The sequence below is a fragment of the Loxodonta africana genome, chromosome 7 (assembly GCF_030014295.1).
Source record: "Loxodonta africana isolate mLoxAfr1 chromosome 7, mLoxAfr1.hap2, whole genome shotgun sequence".
In the NCBI taxonomy this organism is placed as follows: Eukaryota; Metazoa; Chordata; class Mammalia; order Proboscidea; family Elephantidae; genus Loxodonta; species Loxodonta africana.
The window spans coordinates 11,372,548-11,392,994 of record NC_087348.1 but is presented as its reverse complement, the minus strand read 5'-3'; the positions used below and the strand labels follow the sequence as shown (position 1 = coordinate 11,392,994).

General features: G+C 49.2%; 1 protein-coding gene across 1 annotated transcript; it reads left to right on the top strand.

Moving 5' to 3' along the window:
• Window positions 1–6,947: 6,947 nt before the first annotated feature.
• LGALS12 (galectin 12) lies at window positions 6,948–17,509 on the top strand. Its single transcript, XM_023559786.2, has 9 exons — window positions 6,948–7,016; window positions 8,790–8,878; window positions 9,017–9,230; window positions 10,190–10,309; window positions 10,848–10,886; window positions 11,861–11,887; window positions 12,525–12,613; window positions 16,732–16,882; window positions 17,363–17,509. Exons 1-9 carry the CDS (start codon window positions 6,948–6,950, stop codon window positions 17,507–17,509), a joined length of 945 nt encoding a protein of 314 aa, XP_023415554.2.
• The last annotated feature ends 2,938 nt before the right edge of the window (window positions 17,510–20,447 follow it).

Below are 20,447 nucleotides of genomic sequence, written 5' to 3'. Positions count from 1 at the left end.
CATCGCGCCTCTGCGGCCCCGCCAGCCCCGGGCCTAGCAAGGGACGACGCGCCCGGCCAGGTCTCAGTCGGCGCGATCCCTGATCCGCAGAGCCGCAGGGCCGCGGGCGCTGGGGCGGCTCAGGGTGGGGCTTCGATGGCTCGGAGAAGCGGAGGGGGGCGGGGCGCGTCGCAAACGGCGGGGGCGCGCGGGGATCCGGGGGCGCACGAGGGGCAGGAGCGCACCGGGGGTCGCGGGGAGGGGTTGCGGTGTCTGGGAGAGGCGGAGGGATGCGGGAGGCGCGCGGGGGGCGCACAGAGGCAGGGAGGGGTGGGACGCGCCGCAGACGGCCGGGGCGCGCGGGGCCACAGCTGGTGACAGAGAGGGGCGCCAATCACGGCGCAGGAATGCCCAAGAATCTGGGGGCCATCGAGAGGACTGGCAGGGAAAGGGACGCAGGAGGTTGTTTCTGGTGTGGAAGATAGCACAAAACACTGCGCAAAAGACTTGGAATGTGGTTGGAGAAGCTGAGTGTTAAGGAGCAGTCAGACGAGCGACACCTGGAGAGGGGGGCTGAGGCCAGATTAGGAGGGCATTGGGAAACACACTCAGGAGTTAAAACCTGGAGGGGTTCATAGTTTTTTGGGTTTTTTTTAAGTATAGTAACAATTTTTATTGTTGTTAGGTGCGGCCCTATTGGTTCGGACGCATATCTACCTATGTACAACAGAAGGAAACACTGCCCAGTGCTGCGCGATCCTCACGATCCTTGCTATGTTTGAGCCCCTTGTTGCAGCCACTGTGTCAGTCCATCTCATTGGGGGTCTTCCTCTTTTTCGCTGACCTTCTGCTTTACACCGTAATTCAAAGGCATCAATTTTTCTTCAGTCTCCCTTATTCATCGTCCAGCTTTCACATGCATGTGAGGCAGTTGAAAGCACCATGGCTTGGGTCAGGCACACCCTTGTCCTCAAAGTGACATCTTCGCTTTTCAACATTTTAAAGAGGTTGTTTGCAGGATGTGCTGAATGCAAAACCTCTCCCAGTGAAACCCGTGAGAGCGAGAACTCCGTTGGACTGCCTTGCTTTTCCGGGTCTGGCAAGTTTTCCACCGTTAACAGGGTGCAGTCTTTCTATCGCTCTCTGTTGGGGAAAATATGAGTTTTCTTTCTCCGACAGGTTTCTGCGTTACACAGATTCCGATTTTTGCAAATTTTACTGTATTATGTAATATCTGCAAAAGAACACATGGAGTATATGTAGTTATGAAACAATAACAAAATTATTGTTGTTGTTAGTTGTAGTGGGGTCGATTTGACTCATGGTGACCAGTAGGTATGACAGACCAAAGGTTGCCTAGTTGGGTTTCCTACCATCTTCATGATCATTTGTGTGTTTGAGTCCAGTAGTCCACTACCTATTAATCCATGACTTTGCTTAAGAACTTAACATACCCAACACAGATTGCTTCTCCCTGTGTGTTCTTCCCTTATCCTATCTCCCTGCCTTCCCACCCAAGGTAACCTCTATCCTGGGTTTTTGTGGCTCTCATACCCTTTCATTTCTAAAATAGTTTTTGTAATCACTTATTTGTATCCCCAATACACTGCTTTGTCTTGTTTGTTTTCAGCCCTATAAAAATGGTATCATGGTGTACGTTGTCTTCTACAACATGCTTCTTTCAAAATTGCTTCTAGGATACATCCATGTTTATGCATAGGCCTGTAATTCATTTTCACTGCTCTAAAATATCCCATTATGCAAATATATGGGAAACCCTGGTGGTGTAGTGGTTAAGTGCTACTACATCTGCTAGCCAAAAGGTCAGCAGTTCGAATCCACCAGGCGCTCCTTGGAAACTCTACGGGGCAGTTCTACTCTGTCCTATGGGGTCACTATGAGTCAGAATCGAATCAATGGCAGTGGGTTTGGTTTTGGTTTGTGAATATATGCAATTTAGTAATCCAGTAATATAGCCATTGTTGTTGAGCTTTTTTTTTTTTTTTTTTAGTTGGTTGGGTTTCCCCCTCCCTGCCACTTTGAAGTTGGAAACAATTGAAAAGAAAACTCTGGTGCATGCATGCAAGACATTCTATGGGTTTAATACCTAGGAGGTGTCATGAATTGGATTATGTCCCCCAAAATGTGTGTCAGCTTGGCCAGTCCATGATTCCCAGGATTGTGTGATTGTCCAACATTTTGTCATCTGATGTGATTTCCCTATGTGTGGTAAATCCTACCTCTATGATGTTAATGAAGTGGGATTAGTGGCAATTATGTTAATGAGGTAGGACTCAATTTACAGATTAGGTTGTGCCTTAAATCAATATCTTTTGAGATACAAGCAGAGAGACATGGGGACCTCATACAACCAAGAAAATAGACCCAGGTGCGCGTGTCCTTTGGACTCGAGGTCCCTGCACTGAGAAGCTCCTAGAGTAGGAGAAGATTGATGACAAGGACCTTCCCCTAGACCCAACAGAGAGAGAAAGCCTTCCCCTGGAGCTGTCACCCTTAATTCGGACTTCTGGCCTCCTAGAATGGGAGAGAATAAATTTCTCTTTGTTAAAGCCATCTACTTGTATTTCTGTTATAGCAGCACTAGATAACTAAGACAGAGGGTATGCGAATGTTCAAGTTTACAATAGAACACTAAGGTGGTTTCTCCGTTGGTGGTACCAGATTCACTTTGCCAGCCACATGTAAGAGTCCTTGTTAATTTACATCTTCACCAACACTTAGTACTGCCACTTTTTCATTTTGCCAAGTCGGTAGATATAAAATGGTATTTACTGTAGTTTTAATTTACATTTCCCTGATCACTAATTAGGTTGAGATCTTTACATATATTTATTAGCCATTTAAATTTCCCATTTGGAAAAGAGCTTGTTCAAGTCTTTTGCCCATTTTTCTCTCGAGTTATCTGGCAGTTTGTCTTTTCACTTTCTTTATGGTGTCTTTCTTTTTTTCTTTTGATGAAGAGAAGTATTAACTTTCATGAAGTAGAATTTATCAGTCTTTTCTTTCATGGTTAGTTCTCTGTGTCAATTCATGAAGTCCTTCCTTGCCCTAAAGTCACAAAAATATTCTCCTATATTTTCTTGTAAAAATTTTTAAAATCTTGTTTTTTTATTACTTCTACCTGGAATTGATTTGTGTGTGTCTGTGGGGGTGGGGTCCAATTTTTTTCACCTATATGAACAATCAGTTGTCTTAGCACCACTTACGGATATTCTCTCCTTTCCTCAGTGACGGGCCAGGCCATCTCTGTCACAATTCAGGTTTTCATGAATGAGCAGGAATATCGTTGGCTCTATTTTATTCCATTTTCCTTGTTTTATGATATTTCTGTCAAAACAGTTCTATTTCTATGGGGGGAAGATAAGTAAAAAGCAGCTGGCTTTGTTCTCTTGGTTGTCTTCTCTAAGTGTATGTGTTCTCCCTCCCACTAGACTGTAAGCTTCTTGAGGGCAGGATTAATTGTTGCTCCCTTTAACCACCACAGCACCCAGTAATGAAAACAGGTTGCAGCTACCAAAACTCACTTGTAGGACAGAATAGCACCAAAATAAATCAAAACTGTTTTCTCAAGAGTTTATTAACATGCTCTCGGGCAACAACACCTTCATTCCTTCAACAAGTATTGATTGAACCTCCCCTGTGTCCAGGTTCTGTGCAGAATGACCCCTGCACTCACACCCACCTCCACCAAAGTGGTCTTGAGTAGAATACACCAACTTGTCACCCCTCCAGATCATACCCACCAGCTCCCTGATCTTTGTAAATAGCACCAGAATCTTCCCAGTTGTCAGGTTCAAGATGCTGGAGTCACTTTTTCTTGTTCCATTTCTTTGGCCTCCCTTATCCAGTTATCAGGTTCTGTCAATTCTTCCTGCTAGTATTTCTCCTAATTATCCTAATGAAGGAGATCCAACACTTTCTGTTCCAAGATGATATGAAACTGCTCCAGGAGGAGGAGGATTCAGGAGGGAGTGTCCAGTGACCAAGAAGGGAATCAGATGGAAAAGAGGGAGATATGGAGACCAAAGCAGGTGAATCTAGGCATTAGTCCCTCCCTAGACCCAAACAGTTACACCTATTTAGGAGCAGGGACTGTGAAAGAAGCTCCTGGATTAAAGAACAGGGTGAGGAGGGCACCCTCAGAGCCCCTGGTCATGGGTCATGTTTCCAGGCTTGAATTGGCAATTGATGCCTATAGATAAAGTTCCCCACTGTAATTCACGGCCAGTTAGAAGACGGGGCACTTAGTTTCACAATTCCACACCTGCTGGGGAGAGACAGAGGAGACAGAGGCCAGACAGGAGCCATAAACCATCACTCGTTACATTCGTTCATTCTATAAATATTTTTTGAGCACTTACTCTGTATCAAGCACTTTGCTCAGTACTGAGGGTGTAAGAATAACACTGCCCTCATGGAGCTTATAATTGGGGAGTAGGGGGAGTGGAGGAGGCCCTAGGTGGGGCAAACAGTTAAGTGGCCTGCTGCTGACCAAAATGTTGGTGGTCTGAATCCACCCAGAAACACCTCAGAAGAAAGGCCTGGCAATCTACTTGCAGATCACAGCCACTGAAAACCCTATAGATCACAGTTCTACTCTGATACATACGGGGTCGCCATGAGTCAGAATCAAATCAATGGTAACTGGTTTGGATTTTTTGGTTAGGGGGAATGGGGAGACAAACATTAAACAATTCTTCAAGTATAAAATGACAAGTTGTGGAATGTGCACTGAGAGAAAAGCACAGGGCTAGGGAATTGTGGCAAGGGTGGAGGGATCTGCCCCCTGCTTGTGTCAGCCCAGGCTTCTGGGGCCCCTGGGGTCATCAGCCCTTCCTGGACCTCTCTCGCAAGTTCCCCCTCACTCTGGCTCAGAATAAAGGACTTGCCCTCCCCTGCTGCCCAACAGACACACAGATTCCAAGACCCTCTCTTATTCTTGAGCAAGGACCAGCTCTTGGGGAGTTCTGAGATGCAATGTCGCCCCCCTTCCTTCTGCTGCTGCCTGCCCTACCGCAGGCCCTCACCAGCCCCTCCTCCACCCCAACTTTTGCAATAGCCATGGGGGTTCAGAAAGAGAAAGTTCATAGCTGGTCCCCCCTCCTCACTGCACAGATTTAGGCACTGAGCCTGGGGTGGGGATTGGCTGGGGGAGAGACACCATTTGCCTCCTAACCACATTTGCCATAAGATCATTACTGCCCGGACTGGGACCGGGGCAGGTATCCTATTCCCAGTTCAGGGCTCTGTGTCCTTGCCCACCTGGTCTCTCCACCTTTGGTTCCTCCCTGGCCCCTCCACTGTGTGAATAAATTACTCTTTCTGAACACTGCTCTGATCATATTTCCCTGCACAGCACCTCCAGTGGTCCAGCACCACCCATCCAGCAAGGACTGAACACCCCGCCACCCCACCCCCAGGCTCCTACCAAAGCCCTTTCAGTTAGGACTAAGTCAGTGCTTCTCAAATGCTAGCGTGCATCAGAATCACCTGCAGAACTTGGTAAAATGCAGATTCCTGGGCCCCAGCCCTGGAGATTCGGCTTCAGGAGATCCAGGGTGGGGCCTAAGAACGTGCATTTCTAACTAACTTCCAGGTGACCCCAGAGCACATCTTGAGTAGGAGTGGTGAAGGCACTTTCCCCAGGACCCTCTGTGCACTCTCCCCTCCCCACTCCACAGGCTTGAGCCTTTGCCTGGGCTGGTCCTGCCAGGATAAATCTTGCTGCCAAGTCTGACACGTGTTCAGATCCTGGGACCTCCCAACTCAGGGTAAAATTAAAAGGTTGTGCTGCTGTTTAAAGGGAAAGCCTTATTGGAATTTGAACCAGAGCTGGAAGGACACTAAGTCCAAAGCATCGCAGGGAGCTTAATAAAAACGCAGGTCTCTGGGTCCGACCCCCACAGGCAGATCTCCTGTGAGACATGTTCCTGGGGTCACCCCTCAAAATACAGATGATGAAACTGAGGCTCAGAGCGGGGACATAACTTGTCCAAGGGCACACAGCAAGTTAGAGCAAAGGCCAGGCTGAAACCCAGGACTCCTTCAGTATAGCTGCCTGCTCCCCTTTTCTGAACCTACTGGAGCTCTCTTCTCTCCCTAACCTGTTCTCACCTCCCCTCCATACCACTTTCCTTTGACCCAGCTGGGCCCTGGCTTTCCCAGCTGGTGCTGAAATGAAGCCTCAGGAGACTGTAAAACTTGGAAAACGGAGAAGAGTGGGGAAAGGGGCAGGGAATGAGGAAAAGATATGAAAACTTTTGCAGGCTGCCTGGGGAGGGAAGAAAAGCATGGGAAGCCGTCCAAGGTTGTCCAGGAAGCTGGGGGCGGGGCTTCTGCCAGGCACACGTGTACCCCCAGGCCTCCCCCTGACCCAGTGAAGGCCCAGAAACCACAAATCCTTGTTACCTCAAAGTATCCAGCCCTGGCCTCCTGCTGCAGCAGCCATATGCTTCAGTACCAGAGGGGCAGATGAGCCAATTACTAGTTAGTTGGTGGGTGGGTGGGTGGGTGCTTAGTTAGCTACTTAGTGCAAGCTTCCCACCCCTGGACAGAGTATCTGTTGACAGCTCTAGCCCAGCCTGAATGCCAACTCTGCTGTGCAGAGGGCTGGGGCTGGCATGGGCCGGGAGCTGGCCTGCTGCCCTCCCATACCTCCCCCCTCCCAGGCCTGCCCTCCCAGGCCTGCCCTCCCAGGCCTGCCCTCCCAGGCCTGCCCTCCCAGGCCTGCCCTCCCAGGCCTGCCCTCCCAGGCCTGCCCTCCCAGGCCTGCCCTCCCAGGCCTGCTCCAGTCGCCCTAGAATCCTGCTGGGCACAGGTGAGACTAACAGCTGGGAGAGTTGCCCTGACACTTTAGATCCTGGCTAGGGAAGGTAAGTCTGCCCAGCTGGGGCAGGGCTCCTGGAATCCGTATCAGCAGCCCAAGCTGGAGTCGCCCGCCCTGCCCCATGTCACCTGAAGAAAAGCTGGACCCGCTTCCTGACAACTTCATCCTACAGCCGCCAGTCTTCTACCCGGTGAGCAGTGCTCTGACCTGAAATCTCCTGGGACTCCGGGCTCTTGTCCTCCAGCTGGGCACACACTCCCAGTTGGTGGGGCAGAGAGGACCTCAGTCTTAGGGCCCGCTTCTCCTCTCATCTGCTCATGGGCTCTGGAAGTCCCTCCTAAGCTTAGCAAAGTGGCTGACCAGCTAATTCCCACTTGGGTGTGAATGACTGCTGGGCTCCTGGGAGTCATTGCATTTTGAAAGCAGCTGAATCCAATGAGGCAGTGCTGTGCCCCTAAAGTGATGGGTGGCTTCCTGGGGAATGGGGGGGAGGGGTGGGGACATGGGGAAGTATTATTGGGGAGTGAAGGGGACACTGATTACCTAGGAGGGTCAATCTCATCTCCAGTTTTGAAGGGAGAGCCAGGTCAGAACGTCCAACTCAGGGATGGGGAGGGGTTTCCTCTGCTCTTGCTCAGCTCTGGGGCAGATTTACAGAAGATTGAACTCCCAGAAGGACTCCTCCCCTGCCCCACGGGGCTGTGACTGGACTGAGAGACACTAATTGTCACTTTGCCTTTACTTGGGCCTCTCCTCCCAGGAGAGCTACATCAGCTCGGTTAATTACAGGCCAGGCCTGGAGCCTGGTAAGTGGGAGCAGCTGAACTGCTGAAGCCAGCTAAGCTGTTGGCATTGTGACAGCAGGGTCCAGGCCTCCCATACCAGCAGTGGTGCTCAACTAATGGGGTGAAGTAGCCGCACAGGTTACAATGGCTCCTTGCTTTAGGCTGAGAGCTTCCACTAGGAGGATGGTGCTGGTGGGTCTCTACCTGCTCTTCTGAAGTCGTTTGGCCTTCTGAAGGCTGCTGGGAGTTGGAGAAGGACACAGAGGGCCAATCTTGTGACAATGTCTCACATGCACCTGCTGTACTGTTCACACGGGTCTCACAAACATCTGATCGGAGCCCCTCCTCCCCGTGCCACGCTGGGCGCTGAGCCTACAGAAGGGCAAGGAAGGCTTTGAGGGGCTGTGGTCTTCCAGGGTGAACAGGCGGCCACACATCTCCCTCTAAGCCAGTGGGCCAAGAACCAAGCCAGCCAGGAGGGGTCGAATGTTCTGGGAGTGCAGTGGGGGAGGGCGGAATTCAGGCACCAGGATGGATGATGCTTGGAGAAGGCGGCAGAGAAGATGGCAGGAGCCTGGGGGTGAAGGGAGGGCAAAGGAAAAGCACTGGAGTAGGAAGGAGTTGTGAAGGCATGCAGCCTGTTTTAGGAATGTCAGCAACTCCTACACAGGGAAAGGTGAGCCCAGGAAAGTAGTCAGGGGCCATTGTTAGGTATCACTCCAGGCGTCCCTATCAGGGTCAACTCCCAGCTCCCAACTTATCTATCCTCTGTCTCCTAGTTCCCAGGCTCTGGCCATTAAACAGTCTTCAGGAAGCCATGGTAGCAGGCTTCTGGGAGCCCGAGTGGCACCCAGTGGATGGGGAGTAGCACTGGGGACACAGCAGCCTACCGAGCCCTAGAAGCCAGGGGTGAGGGCTGGGCTGGTGCTCCAAGGGACAGTGGAGTTGAACTTGGTTTCCCCAGTGCGAGGTGCCTTTGAGGAGTGATGTTTCAGACAAGGGGAGTAGGTAAGAGAGGACATTTCAGAGAAAAAGAACTTTTCCCCATGAGTACACTTTCTATTCTGGGGAAAAGTTGAGTTTTCTTGTTCTTCTTTGCTTCCCCCGCCCCACCTGGCATAGAGGTCCCTGGGCCCTTTCTCCAACCCTGCATGGATGGTGTTTCTCCCCTCATTCAGGTGATACCTTATGTCACGACAATTTTTGGTGGTCTGCATACTGGCAAGATGGTCATGCTACAGGGAGTAGTCCCTCAAAATGCACTCAGGTAAGGCGTGTGCCTCACGGAGATGGAATTCGACTCTAAAGACTCCAAGCTGGGGCTTCTCTCTGCCTTTAGGGTCACTCTGGTGGTTGGGAGAATCTCTAACTGAAGCTGCCATTTGAGAACTTGATATTCCACCAGGTTCCAGGTGGACTTCCAGTGTGGCTGCAGTGTGCAGCCCCGGCCAGATATCGCCATCCATTTCAACCCTCGCTTCCATACCACCAAGCCCCATGTCATCTGTAACACCCTGCATGGTGGGCGCTGGCAAGCAGAGGCCCGGTGGCCTGGCCTGGCCCTGCAGAGAGGGGCCAGCTTCCTCATCCTCTTTCTCTTTGGGAATGAGGCAGTGAAGGTGAGTAGAAGGGATGACATTGGGTTGATCTAGAAAGTATGTTCTTCCACCCCACCCTTGCCTCAGCCAAATTCCCCACATCACTGTATTGAGTGGCATTGGTGAGAGGAGCTGCTGAGAAGAGCTCTAAGGAGCTGCCAAGCCCAGTTCCAGGCTGCTCTAGACCCACCTTGCTTGGGACACATGGTGGCAAGAAAGCTGTACTGTGTTTGGTCCTGGAGAGGACATCACAGCCATAATCTTAGCAGGCACTTAGAAATACCAGTTGTCTTCAGGTTGATTCCAACTCATGCTGACTCCATGTGTACCCACTATATACCAGGCGCTGGTCTAAGCCCTTTAAGTATATCAGCTCATTTAATCCTCACAATAGCCCCATGAGGTGAATACTATCATTATCTTCATTTTATGGCTGTGGATGGCACCGGACAGAGAGAGAAGACTTGACCTCAAGGTTTTGATTTCTGATGTGAACTTCTGCTGGAAAGAAAGATGGCAGGACTTCCAGACTTCTCCAGTGGGGAAGGCAGCTGGCAGGAGACAGCCAGCAGGGGGAAGATCATGGGGCAGATGGATGGGGGGAGGTGTTGTGGTATATGAGGTAATCACACAGCCTCCTTAGCCTGTTTCCTCACCTGGAGCTGAGGGTGCTGCTGCTGCTGCTCACAGGTCTGCTAAGAAGGTGAAATGAGGGACTACAGGGAGACATGCTTTGTCAGTGAGAGAGAGGGGCCTGGGTTCCCAGGCCAGCTCTGCCATCTGCCTACTCTACAACCTGGGAAGGTTACTTAAGCTCCCAAGCCTTGGGTACCTCATCTGTAAAGTGTACCTACCTCATGGAGTTTTTGTGAAGTTAAATGAGAATAGTCCAAGTAGAAGTGCTTACTGGTGCCTGGCAGGTTACTATGAACTCAGTGAGCACTAGCTGCCATTGAGCCAGCCTCTGACTCTCCCTCCAGGTGAGCGTGAATGGACACCACTTTCTCCACTACCCCTATCGGCTCCCGCTGTCCCGGGTGGACACCCTGGGCATATTTGGTGACATCTTGGTGAAGGCCGTCGGATTCCTGAACATCAACGTAAGTTCCTTGGGTGCCAAGGCCTGGGTGGCAGCAGTTTTCAATGTCCTCTGGCACTTAGACAGGCCCGGGGCCCCCTCCCCTGCCCCAGACCAAGAGGCAGATAAGGGAGAGGGAATCCACAGGGGTGTCAGATGTAAGGGCAGGGAAGAGAAGGTGACGACAGAAAGGGGCCCTAAGTCTGCATGGGTGTGGGGTCCAGTTAACACTGAAGAGCAGTGGCCAGGAAATGAATGACCAGAGCAGTGGGGCCCAAACAGATTGCAGCCGGCTAGATCATTCCCACCTGAGGAGTTTGTTAAAAATGCAGGTTTCTAGGACCCGCTACCAGAGATTCAGATTCAATAAAGCTGAGGTGGGGCTTTCCCAGTTTGGAAAGCACTGCCAGGCAATGTGGCAAGAATGAGAAGCTATAAAGGCCAAAGCCTGGCCTCTGCCCACCTCCCAGGCCTAGGCAGGGAGGACAGGGGGCAAATAAACACTGCTTGGGCCCTTGTGGTGGTCTGAATCCTGATTGTCATTCTTTTTCTTTGCACAGCCATTTATGGAGGGTGGAAGAGAATATCCGGTCGGACACGTGAGTCTCTTGGGAGCAAAGTTGGGCCTCGTGGTCCTGGCCATACTAGCTGGCCAGTTTGTTCTCCCTCCTCCCCCAGCACAACCTACCCCTCACTGGGCTGCCACTTACATTGTACAAGGCTCCGGTTGCCATGGATATGGCTGCTTCAGCTTTAGTCCCTAGAGTGCCTAGGTTTGCCTTTCCTGAGCTGTCTTCCAAGGAGCCCTGGTGGCGCAGTGGTTAAAGCACTCAGCTGCTGACCAAAAGACTGGCAGTTCAAGCCCACCAGCCACTCCACTGGAGAAAAATGTGGCAGTCTGCTTCCATAAAGATTACAGCCTTGGAAACTCAATGCGGCAGTTCTACTGTGTCCTGTAGCATCGCTATGAGTTGGAATCAACTTGATGGCAGTGGGTTTTAATGGATCTTTCAGCTGGGAAAATGGATGGGGCTGGGCTGGGTGCCTGAAGCATGCAGGGCCCTGGTATTCCTGTCAGGCAGTCCCTCTCATGAGCTGGTTGCATAGTGGTTAAGAGCTACGGCTGCTAACCAAAAGGTCAGCAGTTCGAATCTACCAGCCATTCCTTGGAAATCCTATGGGGAAGTTCTACTCTGTCCTATAGGGTCACTATGTGTCAGAATCGACCCGATGGCAATGGGTTTGGTTTGGTCAGCCCCTCTCAGTTGGAGCTTTCAGTTCTTAGAGCAATCCTGTGAGGAACCTAGGGTTGGCACCTCAGGACAGAAGGAGAGACAGGGCCCAGGTACTTGCCCAAGGCCACACAGAGTACAACAGAACCTCCTATCCCATCTTCCCCATTATTTCACAGCTGGTGATCCTCTAAGTTCAAGAGGACCTCCATGGAAGCACCAGTGAGTCACCTGCTACCGTGGAAGGCAAACCCCAGTACCCCGAATTTCTAATAATAATACTAGTTGGTACCTTTTCATTCAGCAAACACATGTCCTCCATGTCTCTTCTCTTCTTGCAGCCCTTCCTGCTGAAAAACCCCAGGCTGGTGAGTGACCCTCCCTCCTCTTCTCTCCTGGAGGTGTAGTCCTGTACCTGCTCACAAGCCCCACCTGGTGGAAAATGCCCTTGGCATCAGGGTTTCCCCTTTCTTCAGAAAAAACTGCAGGCTGTGGGGTGGGCCAGGCAGCTTCAGACTGATGTTCCAGTTGCACTTTTACCTTTGCGTCATTCTTTCTGCCAACAGTTTTATGACACTTCTTTGTGCCAGGCCCCGGGCCAGGCTCTATGGTAGAGGGACTAGCCTGTCCCAGCCCTCCAGGAGCTCACAGGCCAGTGAGGGAGACAGACCACTGAACAGGCCATTATGGTTCAGGATGCAGGGATGGGAGGCCTACTGTGTGCTCAAGGCACTGAGGGGCACCAAGCTCAGCCTGGAGCAGGCCAAGGAGGGCTGTGGGCAGGAGCAGGGTACGGGAAGCCTGGCCTGCACTGGGTGTTGAATAAATAAGTAGAACTGAGTCCTCTGGCTGCAGGCCCAGAAACAGAAGCTTACCTGCTCCACTGTTCCGCTGGCCCCTGAGGGCAGCCTAGGAAGTCCCTCCTGGGGGCAGGTGCCCCTCCCTGAGCACACCCCCCTCCCCATCAGTCACCTTCTCAGTCATCTCCCATGTGTGTTCCTTCAGGAGGTACCCTGTTCGCGTGCTCTCCCCCGGGGTCTCTGGCCCGGGCAAGTCATCATAGTGCGGGGGCTGGTCTTGCAAGAGTCCAAGGAGTAAGTACTCGACGACGGAGGGGAGGAAGGAGCACCTCTGTAAGTTGCCCAAGGTCTCAGAGCTCCTGAAAGTCAGGCTAGTAGTGGCACCAGGGTGGGGCTGCCCTCATGTCCCCAGCAGCCCCATCTTTAAGAGCATCTTCCTGGCCAGGACATCTGATCAGGCCCTGGCTGGGGCCCCAGAAAAGACCCTTCTCAGGACCAGCCTAAAGCCCAGAGAGGACTCCACCTGCCACGGTGACACAGAGATGGTTTAGGAAACACAGCCTGGAGGCCACAGCCGGAAGGGGTAGTACTTGGAAGCCCAGACTTTGAGGGACTCAGTTACTACGTGGACGCTGCCTGACTGCTCCTGCAGGGGGCACTCCCACCTCATCTGCCAAACCTGTGGGCTCAAATCCAGTTCTAAAGGGAAAGGCATTTATTTATCTATCTATCTATTTTTAGAGATGAATTCATTTTATTATTTTTCTGGGCCAGATTGCCTGAGTTTAACTTCTGCTTCATTCACAACCTTAGGGCAATTACTTTTCCTCCTTGTGCCTCAGTTTCCTTACCTGTAAATAGGAAGTAATGATAGTGCCAGCTTCAGAGGTGGAGTAAATGCTTAGACTAGTGCCTGGCACATACTAAGCGCTCGACAGATGTGGGTGTATTAGAATTATCTCAGAGAGTAAGGGAAGCTCCGTGGTCCCCTAGCCTTTCCGCCTTTTGTTTTTGTTTTTAAGTCCCTGACCTCACTAAACCCTTGTTTGCATGCTCTTGATCATGCCTGTGAACTCTGGGGCGGGCATGAAGCCCAGCACCGGTCAGCACAGGCTTTGGAGCCAGGCACACCTGGGAGGGATTCCTAGTTTTGCCTGTTATAAACTGGGTGGTATTGGGCAAGTCGCTATACCTCCTGAGTCTCAGCTTCTCCATCTGAAAACAGGAGGGAGAGAATCCCAATCTTACAGAGAAAACAAAAAGCTGCTTAGTGGTAGAAAGAACACAACATCAGGACTGAAGAAAGACTCATTAACAACCTGCATTATGCAGGTGACACAACCTTGCTTGCTTACTGATGAAGATCAAAGACCACAGCCTTCAGTATAGATAACACGTCAACATAAAACAAAAATCCTCACAAATGGACCAATAAGTGATATCATAACAAATGGAGAAAAGATTGAGGTTGCCAAGGATTTCAATTTACTTGGATCCAAAATCAACAACGCTGGAAGCAGCAGCCGAGAAATCAAATGACACATTGCCTTGGGCAAATCTGCTGCAAAAAAAAAAGACCCCTTTAAAGTGTTGAAAAGCAAAGATGGTCACCTTGAAGACTAAGGTGGGCCTGACCCAACCCATGGTGTTTCCATTTGCCTCATATGCATGTGAAAGCTGCATGATGAATAAGGAAGACCAAAGAATTGATGCCTTTGAATTGTGGTGTTGGCAAAGAATATTGAATATACCACGGACAGCGAAAAGAACAAACAAATCTGCCTTGGAAAAAGTACAACTAGAATATTCCTTAGAAGCAAAGATGGCAAGACTTTGTGTCACATACTTTGGACACGTTATCAAGAGGGACCAGTCCCTGAAGAAGGGCATCATGCTTGGTAAAGTAGAGGGTCAGCAAAAAAGAGGAAGACCCTCAGTGAGATGGACTGACACAGTGGCTGCAACAATGGGCTCAAGTATAGCAATGATTGTGAGGATGATGTAGGACCAGGCAGTGTTTCATTCTGTTACACATAGAGTTACTGTGAGCTGGAACCAACAGGATGGCACCTAACAACAACACACACCAAGGTATGGCTGCAGCCTCAAGGAGCTTATGTTCAGCAGAGCTTCACCTGGCATTTAGAGGGAGTCCACTGCCCAGCCTTGGGCTATGCTGGATAGGTATGAGGTGGGGGGACACTGAGGCCTCCAAGAATTCTCAGGCCAGTGGGAAAACAAAACCTTAACTAGGGAGCTGAGAAAAGGAGCTCGGAGGAGAGAAAGGCATAGAAGAGAGCTGATGTGGAGGTGGATAAGGGGGCTCGGGGCTGGGCCTGACTAGCTCTCTGGCCACACCGGGCTGGAGGCTCCACGGAGTCCATTCTCCAGGGTCCCTACCCTCCAAACTTCTTCCAGCTTTGAGCCCATGCCATCTCCTTCTCAAAGCTAGAAATTTGCAGAGCTTGGGTTGGGTTTACTCCTGGAATGACTCTACCAAGAGTCCCTAAAAGCCCACCCAGAGCTTCCTGTGTTTCTTCTCACTCTCAACGACTTCCTGTTCAGGAATCTGCTGGCAGCAGCTTCAGGGGGTTGTTTTAAAGAAAGTGACCTTGGAAGCTCCCAAGACAGAAAACAGAATCTGCCTGCCCTATTTGTGAGGCATGTGCCAGGAAGTAGAAAGATCCCTGCAAATCCAGAGGCATGAATCCTAGCTTATATCCCAGATTGAGGCCCCCACTGCTATTACTGGTAACAGATCAAGTTATTTAACATCTTATCCTCATCAGTAAAATGGGCTGATAAACCTCATGGCACAGGATTTTCATGAGGACTAAGAAAAACAAATGCCAACATCTGTAGGACACCTACTGTGTGCTGGATACTTGCTAGTTTTCACACACATTATCTCCTTTGTTCCCATCAGTGGTCCTATGAGGTAGGTGTCGTATTAAGCAGTAATATTTTAATAACAATAGATTTATCGTTTAAGTGTTTACTAAGTGCCAGGCACTGTTGTAAATGTGTTACAAGTATTGACTCATTTAATTCTCACAACAGCCCCCATGAGACAAGTTGTTGTAGTCTCTGTTGTTAGGTGCTGTCGAATCGGTTCTGACTCATAGCGACCCTATGTACAACAGAACGAAACACTGCCTGGTCCTGCGCCATCCTCACAATCGTTGTTATGTTTGAGCCCATTGTTGCAGCCACTGTGTCAATCCATCTCGCTGAGGGTCTTCCTCTTTTTTTGCTGACGCTCTACTTTACCAAGCATGATGTCTTTCTCCTGGGACTGGTCCCTCCTGATAACATGTCCAAAGCGTGTGAGACATAATCTTGCCGTCCTTGTTTCTAATGAGCATTCTGGCTGCACTTCTTCCAAGACAGATTTGTTCATTCTTCTGGAAGTCCATGGTATATTCAATATCCTTTGCTAACATCACAATTCAAAGGCATCTTCAGTCTTTCTTATTCACCATTCAGCTTTCAAATATATATGAGGCAACTGAAAACACCATGGCTTGGGTCAGGGGCACCTTAGTCCTTAAAGTGACATCTTTGCTCCTTAACACTTGAAAGAGGTCTTTTGCAACAGATTTGTCCAATGCAATGTGTCATTTGATTTCTTGACTGCTGCTTTCATGGGCATTGATTGTGGATCCAAGTAAAATGAAATCTTTGACAACTTCAATGTTTTCTCTGTTTATTATGATGTTGCTTATTGGTCCATTTGTAAGGATTTTTGTTTTATGCTGAGGTGTAATCCATACTTAAGGCTGTGGTCTTTGATCTTCATCAGTAAGAGACAAGTACCATTATTATCCCACATTGCAGATGAAGAAACTGAGGCACAGAGGACAAGTGACTTGCCAAGGTCACAGGACTAGTAAGTAGCAGAGCCAGGGTTGAACCCAGGCAGCCTTGCTCCAACCACTAAGCTATTTCTAAACACTTAAAAAAAAAAAAAAAACCTGGCACACAGCTCTCAGTAAATGTTAACTACTACTATTACTACCCCTAGAAACCCTGAAGGTGTGGTGGTTAAGAGCTAAGGCTGCTAACCAAAAGGTTGGCAGTTTGAATCCACCAGGCACTCCCTGGAAACCCTATGGGGCAGTCCTACTCTGTCCTAAAGAGTCACTATGAGTCAGAATGAATTGGACCACAATGGGTTTGGGTTTTTTTGTTTTTTTTTTTTTTTTGAGGCTGTTACATGTACAAGGGTACAGCCCAGGGCCTGTCATCGGCCCTTAACACTTGTTTCTGGAGGCGAATCTGTTGATTCTTCCAGCCTCTCTCCCACCTCCATCCACCCTCCCTCCACCACCCTGCAGCCACCACTCAGAGGAATCAGTTGAGCAATGGCTTGAGCTAAAAGATGATCCCGTTCCCTGGCCCCCTTCCTGCAGTTTTACACTGAGCCTGAGGGACAGGTCGGCTTACGTTCCTGTGACGCTCCGGGCTTCCTTCACGGACAGGACTCTGGCCTGGATCTCCCCCTGGGGACGCAAGAAGCTGATCTTGGCCCCCTTCCTCTTTTACCCGCAACGATTCTTCGAGGCAAGTCAGAGAAAGGGCAGTTTTTTCCCTCTGGGATGGGGACCTAGACTCTGTTCCCATAAATCTCCGGGAGATTGCAGAGAAGCCCCCTAGGCGGGATGGGCAGAGCGGAAATAATGGGACCCAGGAGCCGGAACAGGCAGGGCCAGAGAGAACTTCCGGGTCAACGTCCACGTTGATGTCAAGGATCCCACACCTAGAAGCTCAGGTTTAAATTAATCTAGGTGGGCCCGGGCATCTGTGTTATTAAAAAATGCCCCTGGTGATTCCAAATGCAGCCACTCATTTAGGACAGGAACTCCTATTACAGGTAGTGAAACAGGCTCAGAGCTGGGAAGATGATAGAAGGTCACAGAGGCCTGGTGACAAGCTGAGCTTTAATGCTGTTTTCTTCTACCACACTGCGCCCTGGGTCCAGTCTTTGTGTCCTGTGGTAGGTTCTAATTAGAAGCCTGAGCTCGCTCCCACCTCCTTTCCCAGGTGCTGCTGTTGTGCCATGAGGGAGGGCTGAAGTTGGCACTCAATGGGCAGGGACTGGGGGCCACCAGCCTGGATCAGCGGGCCCTGGAGCGGCTGCGGGAGCTTCGGATCAGTGGCAGTATCCAGCTCTATTGCGTCCAGTACTGAGGCGGGCTTCAGGAGGACCACAGCCAGAGAAGAGGGTCAGCCTATGACGGGGCCCCACAGTATGGCTCCATTCTCCACTTCTCATTGAGCTTCCTACCTGTCATCATATCAAGCTTGGTTCACTTCTGTGGCCACAAGTCTGAGTCTGCAGGGGCTTTGGGCACCACTGCAGAGAGAAAGCACAAAATGTGAAGTCCATTCCAAACTCTGCAACCTCCTTCCACGCTGAGCCTGGAATTTAGCACCATCTTCCTTCAGAGCCTAGACAAAGGCTCAAGGAGGCAATTTTTGTAGCCTAAAAAAAAAAAAAAAATTTTTTTTTTTTTTTTTTTAACAAAGACATCCAAAAGTACAATAACTTAAAGAATTTTGAAGCTTGTTTCATTCTCATCTAGCAGTTCTGGGGAGAATAGTCTGGATCAGTGGGTCCTTCCTGCTCCTCATGAACATTCAGGTCTGTCCTAGTCATCATCCCACCCCTCTCAGGTCATCATTGTTGTCTGTGTGGCTGAAGCTTGAATACCACTCTATCTAGGTTTCAGTCATTGGGAAGGTGGATGGAGAATGTAGACAAGGCCCACCTGATTTCAATCCCAGGAATAGAATTGTCACACACTATTCACACTCACATTTCATTGACCATACTCTCTGCAAAGGAAGCTGGGAAGTATTCTTCAGCCGCAAGACCACAGTTCTATTTACTATGAAAGAAAGGGAGCATAGATTTTGGTGGATAATTGCAGATTCTGCAACATGTAGATGCTGTTAATATCCTCATTTTATAAAAGAGGAGACAGCGTTATGGATTGAATTGTGTCCCCCAGAAATATGTGTCATCTTGGCTAGGCCATGATTCCCAGTATTGTGTGGTTGTCCACCATTTTGTGAAATGATGTGTTTATCCTACGGTTGTAAATTCTAGCATCTGATATAAATATTCAACTCAATGGCACTGGGTTTTATGATGTAAATGAGGCAGGATTAGAGGCAGTTATGGTAATGAGGCAGGACTCAATCTACAGGATTAGGTTGTATCTTGAGTCAATCTCTTTTGAGATATAAGACAGAGAATCAAGCAGAGAGGAGAGGGCCCTCATTACCACTCATCAAGAAGAGCCAGGAGCAGATTGTGTCCTTTGGACCCAGGGTCCCTGTGCTGAGAAGCTGCTAGGCCAGGGGAAGACTGATGACAAAGAAATTCCCCCAGAACCAACAGAGAGAGAAAGCTTTCCCCGGGAGCCAGCACCCTGAATTTGGACTTCCAGGCTCCTAAACCGTGAGTGAGTAAATTTCTGTTAAAGCCATCCACTTGTGGTATTTCTGTTATAGCAGCACCAGATAACTAAGACAGATGTTGTTGTTATTAGGTGTTGTCTAATTGGTTCCCACTCATAGCAACCCCATGCACAACAGAACAAAACACTGCCTGGTCCTGTGCCATCCTCACAATTGTTGCTATACTTCAGCCCATTGTTGCAGCCACTGTATCAATCCATCTCGCTGAGGGTCTCCTTTTTGATCACTGACGCTCTATTTTACCAAGCATGATGTCCTACTCCAGGGACTGATCCCTCCTGATAACGTGTCCAAAGTATTACCATCTTTGCTTCTAAGGATCATTCTGGTTGTACTTCTTCTAAGACAGATTTGTTCATCCTTTTGGCAGTTGATGGTGTATTCAATATTCTTTGCCAACACCACATTTCAAAGTCATCAATTCTTCTTTGGTCTTCCTTATTCATTGTCCAGCTCTCACATACATATGATGCAATCAAAAACACCATGGCTTGGGCCAGTTGTTGCTTTTCAACACTTTAAAGAGGTCTTTTGCAACAGATTTGCCCAATGCAGTGTGTTGTTTGATTTCTTGGCTACTGCTTCCATAGTTGTTGATTGTGGATCCACGTAAAACGAAATCCTCAACAACCTCAATCTTTTCTCCATTTGTCATGATGTTGCTTACTGGTCCAGATGTGAGAATTTTTGTTTTCTTTATGTTGAGCTGTAATCCATAGTGAAGGCTGTGGTCTTTGAGCTTCATCAGGAAGTGCTTCAAGTCCTCTTCACTTTCAGCAAGAAATGTTGTGTTATGAAATATGTGTTAAGTACTTTGAGCAGTATGTGGGACATAAGAGATGCTGTATAAGTGTTGCCCATTACCCATTGCCGTCGAGTCGATTACGACTCATGGCAACCCTGTAGGTTAGACTAGAACTGCCCCATAGAGTTTCCAAGGAGCACCTACCTGGTGGATTTGAACTGCCAGCCCTTTGGTTACCAGTCATAGCTCTTAACCACTACACCACCAAGGTTTCCATATAAGTGTTAACTACTATTATACACTGAATTCCTAGTATTTTTTGAAGTAATGCACTAAGCACTGCTCTGTAGGTCAGCAAGCCTAGCTCCACTAATAAGTGCCTGGAGGCACCCCACTCCACCAGGAAGCCTCCTCCCCAAAGGCAGTCAGCTCTCTTGCTCCGTGGGTCAGCTCTAATCATTCCTCATTAACATCATAAACCACAAAAAGATGATAGGACAGAGTAGAGCTGCCCCATAGGGTTAACCAAGGAATGGCTGGTGGATTTGAACGGCTGAACTTTTGGTTAGCAACCAAGCTCTTAACCACTGTGCCATGAGGGCATAGAGGATTTACAACACATAGGGTAAATACATCACATCACAAAATGGAGGACAACCACACAATACTGGAAATCATGGCCTAACCAAGTTGACCCACATTTCTTGGGACACACAATTCAATCCATAACACTATCTTTTTTTAATTATATTTTGTAATTAGTTGATGCTGATACAAAGATGCACCTGATTTATGTGTCCCCCAAAAATGTGTTGTAAATTCTAACCTCTATGCCTGTGGTTATAATGCTGTTTGGGAATGGGTTTTCTTCGTAACGTTGATGAGACAGCATTAATG